Below are 16,482 nucleotides of genomic sequence, written 5' to 3'. Positions count from 1 at the left end.
GGATGGTGAAGTTTCTCAAAGCTATGTTCTGCTGGTTCCCAAGGTATGAAGGAGAGAAACAGGAACAGTAGAAAAAGAGCATGGAAGAAATAAGAGAAGAAAGTAATGCTTAAGATAGGGGAGACAACAGAAGCAGCATAAGTAGGCAGAAGTAGCAGGGGCAGAGAATAAGTTGGCCATAAGAAGGGAGGAAGAAGAAAGAGCTAGAACACAACACAGTCTGGAAGCAACCCAGCTCTAACAGTCTCAGAGGGCATGGACATGGCAAAACAATCCAAATTAAAGATACAACATGGAGCATAAATTGGGTTCTATTCAATTCAACCAGCTGAGGGGATTTAGGAAGTATCACATAATCCCACGTTGAACACACACCCCCAATTCATTACCAGTGATTGTACAGGAGTAGTAGCAAAGCCATGGCAGGTCATAGCAGTATATTAATTTAACAGAGGTGTCAGTACTTGGATCCATTGAAACCTTCCTATGGTACAGATTCGAATGTACAGGGAAGAGGCATTAACTGTGCCATACCAAAAGAAAAGCTAAAATCTGCACACTTTTTGATAGAAAAATTATGATGAAAAAGTACAACAGAAATTCAACAATAAATGCAAAAGGATATCAAGGGTCAGAAATGGAACCTGTTCAAACTATTTGCTAACACTGAGTGATATTAAGTTACTGATCACCACCAGATGCTAGGGCACCAGAACGGAGTATACATGCATAGTTAACAGAAAATCTCAGAATGTTCTTATATTTAACTAAATGAAAACCCATGTATTTTTATGACTCAGTACAATGACCACACCATGTGTAATTTTTGAAATGCCACCCTTCAAAAAATACACATGATGTGATCATTGTAGTGGGTCAAAAATACTTATGTTTAGGGGCACCTGAGTGGCTCCATTGGCTAAGCATCCAACTTCGGCTCAGGTCATGATCTTATGGGTCGTGAGTTCAAGCCCTGCATCAGGGTCTCTACTGTCAGCACAGCAGATCCTCTGTCCCCCTTTCTCTGCCTGTCCCCTGCTTGTGCTGTTTCTCTCAAAAATAAATAAATAAACATTTAAAAAAGACTTTTTATTAAAAAAAAATTTTTTTAACGTTTATTTATTTTTTGAGACAGAGAGAGACAGAGCATGAACGGGGGAGGGTCAGAGAGAGAGAGGGAGACACAGAATCTGAAACAGGCTCCAGGCTCTGAGCTGTCAGCACAGAGCCGGATGTGGGGCTCGAACTCACAGACCGCAAGATCATGACCTGAGCCCAAGTCGGACACTCAACTGACTGAGCCACCCAGGTGCCCCAAAAAAAGACTTTTTAGAAATAACACAGGACTGATGGAAATCAGGGGTGGGGAAACATGGATTATGTAAAATTACTGGAAACGGGATTCCTTTTTGTCACATGACATGAGCAGGAAGTAAACAACCCCAATTTGGAGCCAGTGTAGAAGAAGAAAATCTATACAGATGACCCAGGTGGGATCCAGGAAGGGGCTGGGGGCCTGATAATGGGACCTAGGTTTTTTACCAACACAAAGTCATATCCTCTTTGTTGGGAGCTCCAAAGCAGCCCTTGGAAGCCCTGGCCTTACATGAATGAAAGTTGTAAGGCAGGTAGTACTTTTACTCAGATGGGTCAGGCAGAACCTTAGCATTGGGGCCTCTAAAAACCAGGCAGGAGTTAAGTCTTTATTACCAGAAACAGGGAGTTACTGTAAGTTTCAGAGAGAAGGAAAAAACATGATGAAGGAGAAAGCAGAACTCAGGTAGATCAATTTGACAAACTTCTGAGTAATGGATCGGGTGTGGGATAAGGTACAGGTATAACTTTGAGGCCAGGAAGGCAGTCAGCAAGGAGGCTACTTAGAAATAGGGCTCAACAAGAGAGAGGGAGATGGGAAAGGAAATGAAATAGAACCAAAATGCAGGTCAAATGAAGAACACACAGTTCTTAGCAACCAATAGCAAAGAACTAAGGAAAAGGTTAAATAAAACTATGGTGACTGACACATGTTGGAAGTGGGAAGGAAGAGCCAGGTAATTCTATATGTTGAGTATGAAGGAAGAGGAAGACACCCAAATAGAAATATGAATACAAAGGAGATGAAAATCTGAGACAAGAGATGAAATTATACAAACAGGACAGGGAAGATAATCCAGGGAAACATTAGCATAGATAAGAAATTCCATTTTATGAGAAAAGATTTAGAAATAAACATCTGCTTTATTTTAGGAACTTTTTTTTTGGAAAGAGAACTATGCTGAGGTGATTAAGAAACTATGCTAATATTATATTTCATGAATCACCTCCCAAAATAAAGTAACAAAAGGTTTTTGTATCTGAAAATTATGCTGATTCTGGTGACAAAATCATTTTCTTTCTCATGAAAGTAGCAGATATAAAAGGTAAAAATATGCTTTTTAATTATACTTGCTCACAATTGATCATTAAAATACAATTTGTTGGCTTAAGAACAAATGCACTTAATTCTCTCTTTAGTCTTAAAGTTTACAAATTCTGTAAGAGCATATGCATCTCATATCATGTGAGAATCTGCTGAAGGAACTTGAATCCTGGTGAGTGGAAGACTTGAGAAGAAATGGCAGATATATTCAAATACATCCAGGACTTTCATGTGGCAGTTTTACTTAGGAGTAAAACTGGAAACAATAGAGATCACAGGGACATGAGTTCTGATTCCTAACATTCAAAGCTTCCACAGATGGAATGCAATTAAAAACAGGCAATCAGGAAGGTCTGCAGAAAGGACTCAAGCATGGACGAGTAGATGGACTGGATAGCCTTACAAGGTTCCTTCCAACCTTAAGAGTCTAGAACATTCTAACATCTGAGAGCTTACATGATGAGTTAGTCATGGAGTCCTTAAAATCAAAATGCCCTTGGCAATCCCACGCAGAGCTCAACTTACGAGCCTCTGATCATTCAGCTTCAAGAAGAGGGATCAAAGATCTCACTCTGCTATCAAGTGTTAGCTGAACCAACAAATATTAAAATTGTTATTTTTCCCCAAGTAAAGGATAGTTTGGTATACACACCAAATTTTGTTGTATGCTTCTAGGCATTCCGGTTTAACATTGTGAACTGAAACAAAAGAAAATTCAACGATAAACTTATGAACAAAGGGAAAAAAGTCAACTATGAAGGTAGCAAACCCATCACTCACACTGTAATTTGTATAGACTGCTTGTTTCCTTTTTGGCTAGGAGATTAGAGTGAGCATCTTTTCTTGGATCAACTTTCCGGACAAATAAGGATTTTAACCAGCTGTCTTCTCGAGGTCTACTATTGGAGGACGTAAATCTCCTAGGGAATAACAAATATAAAAATTTTAGTCTCATCAGTGGTACAAAGACTTCAGTGTTTTCAGGTAATGTCACATACTACACTATTTTTATAAAATCAATCCATCCAGCAAACATGCCTTGAGTACCTATTCTAGGCACTGTTACAGAACCTGGAATACCACAAAACATTCACTCTCAATTATAATAGCATGCAATCTAAACAACAGGAGCAAAGTGTAAAAGATGTAACTTGTGGTTCTCTTAAGAGAGCTCTTTTTTTTTAAGTTGTAAGTACAGTTGACAAACAATGTTGCATGAGTTTGAGAGTACAGCATAGTGATTTGACAATTCTATACATTACTCAGTGCTCACCATGTTAAGTATAGTCACCATCTGTCACCATACAATGTTATGACAATATTATTGACTATACTTCCTATGGTGTACTTTCCATCTCTGTGATTTATTTATTTTATAACTGGAAGTGTGTACCTCTTAATCCCCACCCCCACCTCCCTGCTGGCAACCACCAGTTTGTTCTCCGTATTTAGTAGGAGTCAGTTTGGGGAGACTGAGTGGCTCAGTCGGTTAAGTGTCTGACTTCGGCTCAGGTCATGATCTCATGGTTTGTGGGTTCAAGCCCCGTACTGGGCTCTGTGCTGACAGCTCAGAGCCTGGAGCCTGCTTTGTACTCTGTGCCTCCTTCTCTCTTCTGCCCCTCCCCTGATCATGCTTTGTCTCTGCCTCTCAAAAATAAATAAATGTTAAAAAAAAATTTAAAAAAACAACTGTTAGTTTGGGAAGCCTGGGAGCTTTGGTTGGAGGAGCGTGTGACTCTTGATCTCAGGGTTGTGGGCTCAAGCCCCACATTGGGTGTAGAGATTACTTAAATCAATGAAATTAAAAAAAAAAAAGTTTGTTTCTTCATTCATTTGTTTGTTTTTCAGATTCCACCTGTAAGTGAAATTTGTCTTTCTCTGACTTATTTCACTTAGCACAACTCTCCAGGTCCACCCATGTTGTCGCAAATGGTAAGATTGCATTCATTTTTTTAAATGTTTATTTATTTTTGAATTTTTTTTTCAACGTTTATTTATTTTTGGGACAGAGAGAGACAGAGCATGAACGGGGGAGGGGCAGAGAGAGAGGGAGACACAGAATCGGAAACAGGCTCCAGGCTCTGAGCCATCAGCCCAGAGCCCGACACGGGGCTGGAACTCACGGACCACGAGATCGTGACCTGGCTGAAGTCGGATGCTTAACCGACTGCGCCACCCAGGCGCCCCTGTTTATTTATTTTTGAAAGAGAAAGAGAGCGAGCACGAGCAGGGGAGTGGCAGAGAAAGAGAGAGAGAGGGAGAGACAGAGACAGAGACAGAGACAGAGACAGAGAATCCAAAGCAGGCTCCGAGCTGTCAGTGCAGAGCCTGATGTGGGGCTTGAACCCATGAACTGTGAGATCATGACCTGAGCCAAAGTCAAATGCTTAACCCACTGAGGCACCCAAGCACTCATGATCTCATTCGTTTTTATGGCTGAGTAATATTCCATTATATATATATATGCGCGCGCACACACACACACACACACACACACACACACACACACACACATCTTCTTTCCATTCATCTGTTGATAAACATTTGGGTTGCTTCCGTATCTTGGTTATGGTAAATAATGCTGCAATAAACATATGGATGCATATATCTTTTTAAATTAGTATTTTATTTTCTTTGGGTAAATACCCAGTAGTGGAATTACTGGATCATATGGTATTTCTTTTCTTTTTCCCTATATTCTTTATGCTGTACCTTTCATCCTTGTGACTTGAATAAGTCCATAACTGGAAACCTTGTACCTCCTATTTCCCTTGGCATTTCTATTTTTAATTTTTTTGAGGAACTCCATACTATTTTCCACAATGGCTGCACCAATTTGCATTCCCACTAACACGCATGAGGGTTCCCTTTTCTCCACATCCTCGCCAACACTTGTCATTTTTTTATCTTTTTGGTTCTAGCCATTCTGACAGGTGTGAGGTGATATCTTATTGTGGTTTTGATTTGCATTTCCCTAACGATAGTGATGTTGAGCATCTTTTCACAGAGTTCATACGCTTATCTTTGTTATTTCTGCTATGTGTTTTTCCCTCCTCCAAAGCAATTTCTGACATAGAAAAAATATACATGGTAACCTAAAGTAGTCAAGTTCACAGAGAAAGAAAGTAGTATAGTGGTTGCTAGGGGCTGAGATGAGAGGAGAATGCAAAGTTATTGTTTAATGGGCACAGAGTTTGAAAGATGAAAAAGTTCTGGAGATGGATGGTGGTAATGGTTGCACAACACAGTGTGAATTGACTAAATGCTGCTACTAAACTGTACACTTCCATATGATTAAAGTGGCAAGTTTTATATTATATGTACTTTACCACAATAAATAAGCAGGAAATATATAGGGAAAATGAAGTAAGTTCTCTCTTTAAAAAAATTATTTTACCTCTAAATGAACCTTAGAATCAAGTTTAACTCTCACTAAAGCCTAAGAATACAAATTTAATTGACACATAATTTGCTAATTATAATCTATAACCGAATTTCTACTAAACATGCTGTCAGAAAGGATAAATTTGACTGAGGTCACAACCTATACTTTAACCATGAACTTTTAAGTGCATGTTTAACTCCCAAATGCTTGCTAGTGGGATTACAAATCTCCCTAGAGGGCAGTGTAGCATCATCATCTGTATCAAAATTAATCTGTGTAGGCCTTTCAGCCCAGTAATGGTACTAGTTGCTATGTCCTACAGGCAGCTATATTTAGACAAGTGCACCACGTTGAATGCACAAGAATGTTTATTAGCGCCTTGTTTCTAGTTTTTCCCTGGTATAGGCAACTTAGATATCCATTAACAGGGACTGGTTAGATAAATTTGGAATATCCCAAATCAGAATAGAATGCAATCATTAAGAAGAATGAAGTAGATCTACATGCACTGATATATTGAAATTTCTGGAATAAATTATGCAGAAAAAGCACGTACAGAGCAGTACCATAAATACACACACAAAATGAACTGTTAATAGTGGTAATGTCTGGGGAATGTGACTGGGCATGGGGTGGGAGTAAAACTTTCCATTTCATTGTATAACCTTCTGGACTATTTGAGAATTTTCCATATACATATAATTATTTTTATACTTAAAAATATCTAAAAGTGCATGTTTAAGAGTCTTTTATAGGAAAGGTATATAGGTGTATATAACCTGAAAACATGATTTAAAAAATTTGAGCCTGGTTGAATAAAATACCTAAGAATAAACTTAACTAAGGAGGTGAAAGACCTGCACTTGAAAACTAGAAGACACTGATGAAACAAACTGAATATAACACAAATAAATGGAAAGACAGTCCATGCTCATGGACCATAAAAATCAATATTATTAAAATGTCCATACTACCCAAACCAATCTACAGATTAAGTACAAACCCTATCAAAATACCAATGGCATTTTTCACAGAACCAGAACAAATAATCCTAAAATTTGTAAGGAACCAAAAGGACCCTGAATAGCCAAAGCAATCTTGAGAAAGAAGAACAAAGCTGTAGGTATCATGCTCCTGGTTTTCAAACTGTCCTACAAAGCTATAGTAAAAAAGAGAGTCCACTACTGGCATAAAAGCACATAAGTCAATGGAATAGAATAGAGAGGCCAGAAATAAACCCATGCTTATATGATCAATGAATCTATGACAAAGGAGACAAGAATATACAACAGGGAAAGGATAGTGTCTTCAACAAATGGTCCTGGGGAAACTGGACAGCTACAGCAAAAGAATGACACTGGACCACTTTCTTACACCATATACAAGAATAAACTCAAAATGAGTTAAAGATCTAAATGTAAGATCTGAAACCATAAAACTCCTAAAAGAAAACATAGGCAGTAAACTCTTGGACATCAGTCTTACCAATTTTTTTGGATCTGTCTCTTTGGCAAGGGAAACAAAAGCAAAAATAAGAAAGTGGGACTACATAAACTAAAAAGCTTTTTCACAGGAGAGGAAACCATCAACAAAATGAAAAGGCAACCTACTGAATGGGAGAAGATATTCACAAATGATCTATATGATAAAGGGTTAATATACAAACTACATAAAGAATTCCTAAAACATCAAAAAAAAAAAAACCCCACAAAAACAAAACCCACAATCTGATTAAAAAATGGGCAGAGGACCTCAACAGACATTTTTCCAAAGAAGACATTCAGATGGCCAACAGACACATGAAAAGATGCTCAATATCACAAATTATCAGGGAAATGTATATCAAAACCACAATGAGATATCACCTCATACCAGTCAGAATGGCTAGTTTGGTGAGGATGTGGAGAACAGGGAATCCTTGTGCACTGTTGGTGGGAATGCAAATTAGTGCAGCCACCATGGAAAAGTGTAGAGGTTCCCCCAAAAATTAAAAATATAAATACCATACAATTTAGCAATCCCACTTCATTTATCCAAAGAAAATGAAAACATTAATGTGAAAAGATATATGAACCCCTATGTTCACTGCAGCATTATTTACAACAGCAAAGACATGGAAGCAACCTAAGTCCATTGGTAGAAAAACAGATAAAGAAGATGTGGTGTACATATGCATATACAACATGTGTTGTATACATATATAACTATGTGTTATATTATACATATATGACACACTCGCACAGATGCTCAGGAATATTATTCAGCCATAAAAAAAGAATAAAATCTTACCACTTGTGACAACACTGATGGACCAAGAGGGTATTATGCTAAGTGAAATAAGTCAGAGAAAGACAAATAACATACAATTTCACTTATATGTGGAATCTAAAACACAAATTAACAAAGAACACAGAAAACATACTCATAAATACAGTACACAAACTGGTAGTTGTGGGAGTTGGGGGGAAAGGGTGAAATAGGTGAAGGGGATTAAGAGGTACAAAGTTCCATTAACAAAATAAACAAGAAGATATAAAATACAGCATAGGGAATGTAGTCATAATACTGTAATACTGTAGTCATAATACTGTAATAACTTTGTATGGTGAGAGATGGTAACTAGACTTAGGGTGATTTCATAATGTATATAAATGTTGAATCACTAAGTTATATGTGAAACTCGTATAATATTGTATGTATGTCAACTACACTTCAATTAAAAAAAATTAGAACCTGGATGAGACTTATCCTCTTCCTAATCTCACAAAACCCAATCAATGACAAGCTGTGTGCTTTTATCTTCTTCATTTTGATTCAAATTTCCATACAGTGAAATTTACTTTTTTGGCATAGTTCTACAGGGGTTTGGCAAATGCATAAAGTCATGTAACTACCACCATATGAAACAGTTCCTTCACTCCCTTAAACTCCCTTTTTAAAAAAAAATTGAAATATAAGTGATACACATTGTTACATTAGTTTCGGGTGTAAAACATAGTGACTCAACAAGAGTATATGTCACTCTATGCTCACAAGTGTAGCCACCACCAAGTACCATATAAGGCTATTATAATACCATTGACTATATTCCCTATGCAGTATCTTATATATTAGTGGCTTATTCATTCCATACCTGGAAGTCTGTTATCTCCCACTCCTTTTGTAATCAACCCTTCTCCCCAGTTCCAACTGCTAACAACCATTCCTCTGTTCTATATCCCTATAGTTTGGCCTTTTCCAAAATGTCTTATTTATGGAGTGATACAGAATATAGCCTTTTGAGTCCAGTCCCATTCTTCTTGCACACTCCCTTTTACAACTGATTACCATCATCTCTGGCCAGGGTTATTATGGCATACTCCTTATAATTCTGATCTTTAACTGATCTGCACATAAATGCTCTTTTCTGCCCTTTGCTAGATCATGCTAGGAGCAATAATGTAGTGGGATTCCAAATGGCTACTATAAATGCTTAGGATCTTATCTAATGCTTCAAAGCAAGGTCAAGATGTTGACAGGTTGGTGTGAGGCTTTTCTGGGAGATTTCTATGGAAACACTACATGATTTTCTACGGACTATTTTCAATTTGCTTATCAGGCCTGCTTAAGGACACGGACACCACAAAGCAAGTGTAGGAAAAGAGAGCGACCTCAGGTGTTAAGGAAGAGGACTTGGAATTTAAATAAGAGGTAAGAAAAACTCTCAGAAGATGAAAATTCCCCATTGCTTCATGAGATGAACTTGAATATTCTATATAACAATAATACAAATTCCTATTTTTTTTAAAGATTTTATTTTTAAGTAATCTCTAAACCTAATGTGGGGCTCGAACTCACAACCCTGAGATCAAGAGTCCTATGCTCTTTCTACTGAGCCAGCCAGGTGCCCTTAAATTACTATTCTTATTCAACTATGGTGCTTTAGAAATAATACTACTCTAAATCTCAAATGTTTATTAGCAACCATTTTCTTTTTTTGCTTAAAAAATCAACAACCGGGGCACCTGGGTGGCACAGTCGGTTGAGCGTCCGGCTTTGGCTCAGGTCATGATCTCACAGTTCGTGAGTTTCAGTCCCGCGTTGGGCTCTGGGCTGACAGCTCTGAGCCTGGAGCCTGCTTCCTATTCTATGTTTCCCTCGCTCTCTGCTCCTCCCCTGCTCACACGCTGTCTCTCTCTCAAAAATAAAGATTAAAATAATAATAATAATAAAAAGAGTATGTGGCTTAAAAAAAAATCAACAACCATTACACAGCAATTTTCTTTCCATAAAATGTTTTTAATTTAAAAACACTGTATATTAGCTAAAAACCAGGTAAAAACAAATAGCTAAAAACCAAATAAAAAGACTTCTGAATGATCTAAGCTTACAAATATGCAAATATTACACAAATATAATATTAACAATACATTTTCTATAATGATCAAGAAATATACAAGTACTTTTTCAATCCTTCAAAGATTAAAAAGCAGCAAACTCATATTTAACAGGTAAAATAAGTTTATACTAGTACTGTACATGTAATTTTTCTTATAAGTGCATAGGACAAAAATATAGTTTAAATGGCATTAAATAGTTTAAATGGCATTTGTGAAAACAAGTTGGAATTTCTCCCACATTTCTTTTACTGTGTGTTAAAATGTCCTAGAATTAATAAGTATTGATGGTGGTATCTCTCAGGGAGGGAAGAGTTAAGGTAGAAGACACACAGCTTTACTCATGTAACACCTGTATTGTGTTTTTCACACGTGTGTATTTTATAATTATTATTTAAGTACAGTTGACACACAATGTTACACTAGTTTCAGCTATACAACCTAGTGATTTGACAAATGTATACATTATGCTATTTTCACCAAGTGTAGCTACCATCTGTCCTGTTACAATGCAGTTGCAGTATCACTGACTATATTCCTTATGCTGTGCTTTTACTTTTACGTGTGTGTATGTATATATATAAATGTTTATTTTGAGACAGAGAGAGAGAGAGAGAGAGAGAACACGCATGCGAGAGACTGGGAGAGAGGCAGAGAGAGAGAGAGACAGAAATCCAAGCAGAGTCCACACTGTCAGCACAGAGCCCTACACGGGGCTGGAACCCATGAACCATGAGATTATGACCTGAGCGGAAATCAAAGAGTTGGAGGCTTAACCTGACTGTGCCACCCAGGCATCCCTTACTTTTGTATATTTTTAAGTACATATCTAGCCCTATAGTAAAACTGTTTAAGGCACTTAGGATGGCACCTGATATATAGTGAAAGGTTAAAAAATTAAGTTTTTAAAACTACTTTTTCAATAAAAACAAACCTAAAGTTAAAAGCAATAAATTATATATAAAACTATTAGATTATATAAATAAATTCTGAAGAAGGCAATTCTCCAAACAGTCATGGTAAAACTTATGTCAATAAAAATGAAAACATTTGTCAATTTGTTTAAAGTGTTTCAAACATATCACATTTTGGGATATTTGCTAAATAGTATCATGAATACAATGGCTAGCATTAAAATTAATGATACAAAAAGGAGAAAGTTTTAAGATTTGTTAATGAGACTATATAATTCCTGTTTTTTCTTTATTTTAGATTTTAAGTTCACTAGACAGAAACAGTGTTTACAAAGTTTTGGGGGTATTAAATAAATGTTAAGAGCTTAGGAAAAACTATTATGAATAATTAAGAAAGGGGCACAATGAAAGTTTCTAAAAATATCAGCATTAGGGAATTTCATTTAAAATAACAAATATTCACCTAAGCAACCACTACTAACAGTTTTTAATGGGTCCTTCCAGAAATGCATAGACATGCATTATCATGTGTACATATAGATATTTAATTTCTATGGCATTTAATACTTTAAAAATAAGAAAGCATGATACAGAATTATTAGCAAATTAAATCTGGAAGGGGAAAATCCCAAAATAATTTTGTTCCTCTTCTTTAGAATGAAAGGGAATTACAAATTAATAAATTCATACTTCCTGTTAGGCACTGAATTAGGCAGCTTGTCTATGTCATCTCATTCAATCTTCAGTACAGTCTAGCAAGGTAAGTATTAGCTCATTTTAAAGCTTGGCTCAGAGAGGTTCAATGACATGAGCTAAGAAGTAGCAAAATGAAAATATAAACCTATGAAAGTATGATGTGAATATGAAAATGAAAATATGATCTAACTATAGAGTTCAAAATATTCTCACTAATAAGGGATGTCTCCCAAACATAAATCTCCCCAGCTGAGCATTCTCCCAGGTTTTAATAACACCAAAGAGATTTACTTTAAGATGGGTAAAATGAGGTAAGGGACATGAAAACACTGTAATATAAAGATAAGCCTAAGAAACAGTCAGCATCATGGGACACACACAAGAACCTGAGGGTATCTGTTTGTCAGCTTGGGTAGCAACTGTCTTGACAAATGAAAAACAGTTCAGTCCAGTCCGCCATTACCCCCAGTTGATTGTCAAACTCGGGAATCTTTTCAGTGTCAGGTGACCAAAGTTGCCAGTGTGCCCGGTCCATCTAGCTGTCCAAGCTGAATCACGGAAAGGAGTAGAAGGAGCTATGCCAACAGCTGTCAGGGTGATAGGATCCGGGCTAGGGTTCTTTACTGAGAATGACAAACTGCACGATCAGTAGTCTTTATAACATCATACATCTGTTGTGTGGCACTTAACAGAAGGTGGGGTAGGGGCAGCACGTTCTACAAAACATTAGACTTTATTTTTATCATTTTTTTCCAAAGATTTTATTTTTAAGTAATCTCTACACCCAACATGGTACTGGAAATTACTCGAGATCAGGAGCTGCAAGCTCTACTGACTGAGCCAGCCAGGCACCCCCCAAAACATCAGACTTTAAATAGAATTAGCATTATTTGCCAGACTCTGTGGATGTAAAGATGAGCCAGATGCCTCACCTATTTAGTCTCATAGGAAAAACACAGTAAACACCCAGACTGGTCTCAGATACCGCAGATTTACACACACACATGCTGTGGGAATGAACCACTGGCTTGGCCTGTGAGGAGTGGAGGAACTCCAGCAGAGACATTCTGGCTCTGTCTTGGAGGACCACACAGACAGGTGGACGAGGCAGGCGGTAATTCCAGTCAAAAGGGACAGCATGTCCAGGGGCACGGAGTCATGAAACTGGATGACATATTTCCGGAACAGCAGAGCTTGGTAAGACAGGAGAACAGGGTGTGGAGGACGGTGAGAGAAAGAGTGGGAAGGCAAGGGCGGGGCCGTGGGGTCAGGCCCCTGTACACCATGCCCATTAGCTGGATTCTACCTGGTACATGGTAAGATGCTAGCAAGTTTTCAAAAAAAGATCAAGGTGTGTAAAGCAGCCTGGCAGTGGTGTGGCAGGTGGACTGCAGCAATAAAGGCAGGGAGCGTGGCTCCTGGGCTTTCTGCTGGTTGTCAAGGCCGGCAGTGCCAGGCACACAGGAGGCATTCAATAGCCTCACCAGAGAGCCTAAAAGATGGTTCTAGGCTATGATGTAGGCAGTGGGGATGAAGGGGAAGGAATTTCTTCAAAAGATATTCCTGAGGTGAAAAGGAGAAGGCACAGGCCCTGACTAGGTATCTAGACAGACAGTGTTGTGGTTTAGTTGGAGCAAACCATAGATGGGAAATACGTTTAGCGCTGAGACCACAGGATGAGGCAGCAGTGGTGAAATGGACTTCATTCATTTGAACACCAAATATCTACTGACTGTGTGCTGCATATGCCAAGCCAGGCCGAGGATATAAAGATGAATAAACCTGGCCCTGACTTCACAGAGCTACTTGTCAGTGGGAGCAGACAACCATGATCACAGCCCAACATGAGATAAGCTCCTTGATGGCCACATAAGGTGGTGGTTGTGACAAGGGTGGGGGCAGAGGTGGGGGAAGAGACGAACCAATTCTCTGAACGAGTACTTGTTGAACTGAAGCCCTGAAAGATGAGGAACACTGGTCAGGTAGATAGATGCCCACGAGAGGAAGTAGACCTATACCTGCCAAAGCCAGGAGTTGGTGAATATAGCCAGAGATGAAGAGGAGAGAGGAAGCTGAAGGGCCTGATTCAAAGAGGAGTCGAGCATTAAAGTAGTAACAGTGTCACTCCTCTACTCACCACCAAGCCCCTGCCACCCCAAGAAACCTGTCTTCCACACTGCTGCTACAGAGAGCTATTCTCTTCATTTTTAAAAACTTCAAACACAGAGATGAAGGGACAGTGTAATGAAGGCCTCCATACCCTGCATTTAGACGAAAGAATGATGAACATTTTATCAATTGTAAGTGTTTCTCTCTACACATATTTGCTTTATTTTTACCAAACCATTTGAAAGTAGAGTACAGACATTATGACACTTTATTCCTAAAACTTCAGCATGCACCTCCTAAGAACAAAGACAAAACCATGATATGATTTTCACATCTGAGGAAAAGAATAATTCTAATATCCACTCCATATTAAACTGTCCCCAAAATGTCTTTTACAGTTTTTCTTGGCAGGGGTGGGGTGGGGTGGGGTGGTATGGGAAAAAGAGGCACTGGGATCCAGTCAAGGTTCAAGTCAGAACTTTTAACAGGAAAAAGTTCTGCTCGGAATTCTTCAATTGTCCCTTTCACCAACAGGTTCAAGACCTTACTCTTCCTTCACAGGACTCCAGACAAGTGCTGCCACCAGCTGAGCGAGGGGAGTGGTGGGAGAGAAGGCTGAGTGAAGACACACTGCAGGGACACCTGACAGATCTTGTAGCTAGCTAGATGGGGGAGAGCAGGAGGGGGTGGGCTTGGGGCCACTACAGGGAAGATGTGCCACTACCGGAGAGACAACCCACAAGGAGCAAGCTCTACAGGAGGAAGAAGAGTTCAATTTTCGGTTCAAAAGCAACCCAAGCACCTGCAGGACACTCGTGCAATGTCCACTAAGCAAATGAGACCCCGGGCCTGGCACTGAGCAGAGAAGAGGTGCTGGCAAGTTAGTCTCCTGGGAAGACTCCTCCTTCCCTTCTGAAACCCCTCTTGTAAGGTCACGCACAGACCCCGTTGTCAAATCCAGTTTTCTGTCATCTTAACTTTTTAGCAGCATCTGGCACAGTTGCCAGCTCCCTCCTTGAAATACCTCCCCCTGGGCACTGCCACAAAGTGCCCTCACTGGCTGCTCTTTCCCAGTCTCCCTTGCTGCCTCTTCCTACATCTAGCCTGTGAACACATCTCAGGCCTGCTTCTTAGCCCCTTCTCTATCCACACTCTCTCTGCAAGCAACCTCATCCATTCCTATGGGTTTAAAAAATGTTCTATATGAAAAATTTCAATTAAATGCAAAACAGTATAATGAAACCCATGGATCTATCAACTTTTAGCATTCCTATATACCAGCAGCTCCCAAATGTAACCTGTAGTCCAGACATCTCCTTTGAGGAGTCCTATAGATCAAACAGGCCAACTGCCTTTCCATTTGAATAGCTCACAGCCATCTCAAACTTTACCAGGTTCAAAGTGCTCTGGATTCCCCCCTCCACACCCTACAACTGTTCTTCCTTCTCTGAATTAGGAGCAAGCTCCCAGATGGCAAGGACCTTATTCACTGATATTTCCCAACAGCGCCCAGTATACGGTGGGCACTCATATGCTTATGGAACAAATGACTTTCCATAAATGGCACCAGCATCTGACCAGTTAGCCATTACCTATGATTCTGTCTCCTTTCCAAAATCAGACTGATATTTTTTATTTATTTATTTAAAAAATTTTAATGTTTATTTATTTTTGAGAGAGAGACAGAGCGCCAGTGGGGAAGGGGCAGAGAGGGAGACACAGAATCCGAAGCAGGCTCCAGGTTCTGAGCTGTCAGTAGAGTCCAATGCGGAGCTCGAACTCAAGAACCAGGAGACCAAGTCGGACACTTAACCAACTGAGTCACCCAGGTGCCCACAGACTAATATTTTAAAAACACAGAGCAGATCATGTCACACTAGAATTTATATCTTTAAATGGTTTCCATGGTGCTCAGAATAAAATCCAATTTCTCTAAAATGGCTTGTGAGACCTGGAATTATCCAGCTCCTGCTCCTTGCCACCTGTCCTCTAGTCACTCTTCCCTTCACTCCTGGGCTCCTCTCTTCCTCGACTTTTCTGGAGTTTCCCAGTATGCCTTCATCCTTCCCAGTCAGGGCTTTGCTGCACACTGACCCTTCAAATGTCAGCTTAACGTCACATTCTTGGGGAGGCCCTCCATGATCTCATGTAGTAGGTTCCCTGATCTTCTCTCATACCACCTACCTCAATCTGTAAGTCTCTATGAGTTTTTACCTCTGCCATGGCCTCCTGGAGATAGTGACCATGGCTATTATGTTGAGTTTCACAAGACTTCAAAGACATCATTTACATTCAGTATTTGTACAATAAATGAATCAACTGGGTCTACATTGAGTCCTAAAGAACACCTACAGTTGAGGCAGATTAGCACCCAGGAAGGGGCAGTGGTCCAACGGTACAGGGGGCTTGAGAAAGTAATCCCAGAGCCAACAGGCTGGACAGAGATAAGGACTTTAGATTCAAAAGCATTCGGCCCCAGCAGGACGTGGGGGTACTGGACAGACCCAGGTCCAAATCTCCAGTTTACTAGCTTTGTGACCTTGGGCACTTTACTGTCCAAGAGTAGTAGAGTATTTAGAGTCT

At 39.3% G+C, this 16,482-nt stretch overlaps 1 protein-coding gene across 1 annotated transcript in view; it reads right to left on the bottom strand.

The window, feature by feature from the left end:
• NIPSNAP2 (nipsnap homolog 2) overlaps window positions 1-16,482 on the bottom strand; it is a 37,495-nt gene that overhangs the window by 19,606 nt on the left and 1,407 nt on the right. Inside the window, exons 2-3 of the mRNA XM_027041822.2 lie at window positions 3,200-3,339; window positions 3,072-3,117 (exon numbers count right to left, since the gene is read on the bottom strand). Of these exons, the coding sequence (XP_026897623.1) occupies window positions 3,072-3,117; window positions 3,200-3,339 (186 nt within the window). The remainder of the gene's footprint in view (window positions 1-3,071; window positions 3,118-3,199; window positions 3,340-16,482) is intronic.

The sequence above is a fragment of the Acinonyx jubatus genome, chromosome E3 (assembly GCF_027475565.1).
Source record: "Acinonyx jubatus isolate Ajub_Pintada_27869175 chromosome E3, VMU_Ajub_asm_v1.0, whole genome shotgun sequence".
NCBI lineage: Eukaryota > Metazoa > Chordata > Mammalia > Carnivora > Felidae > Acinonyx > Acinonyx jubatus.
The sequence above is the reverse complement of the archived record's forward strand: the minus strand, read 5'-3'. Positions and strand labels throughout refer to the sequence as shown.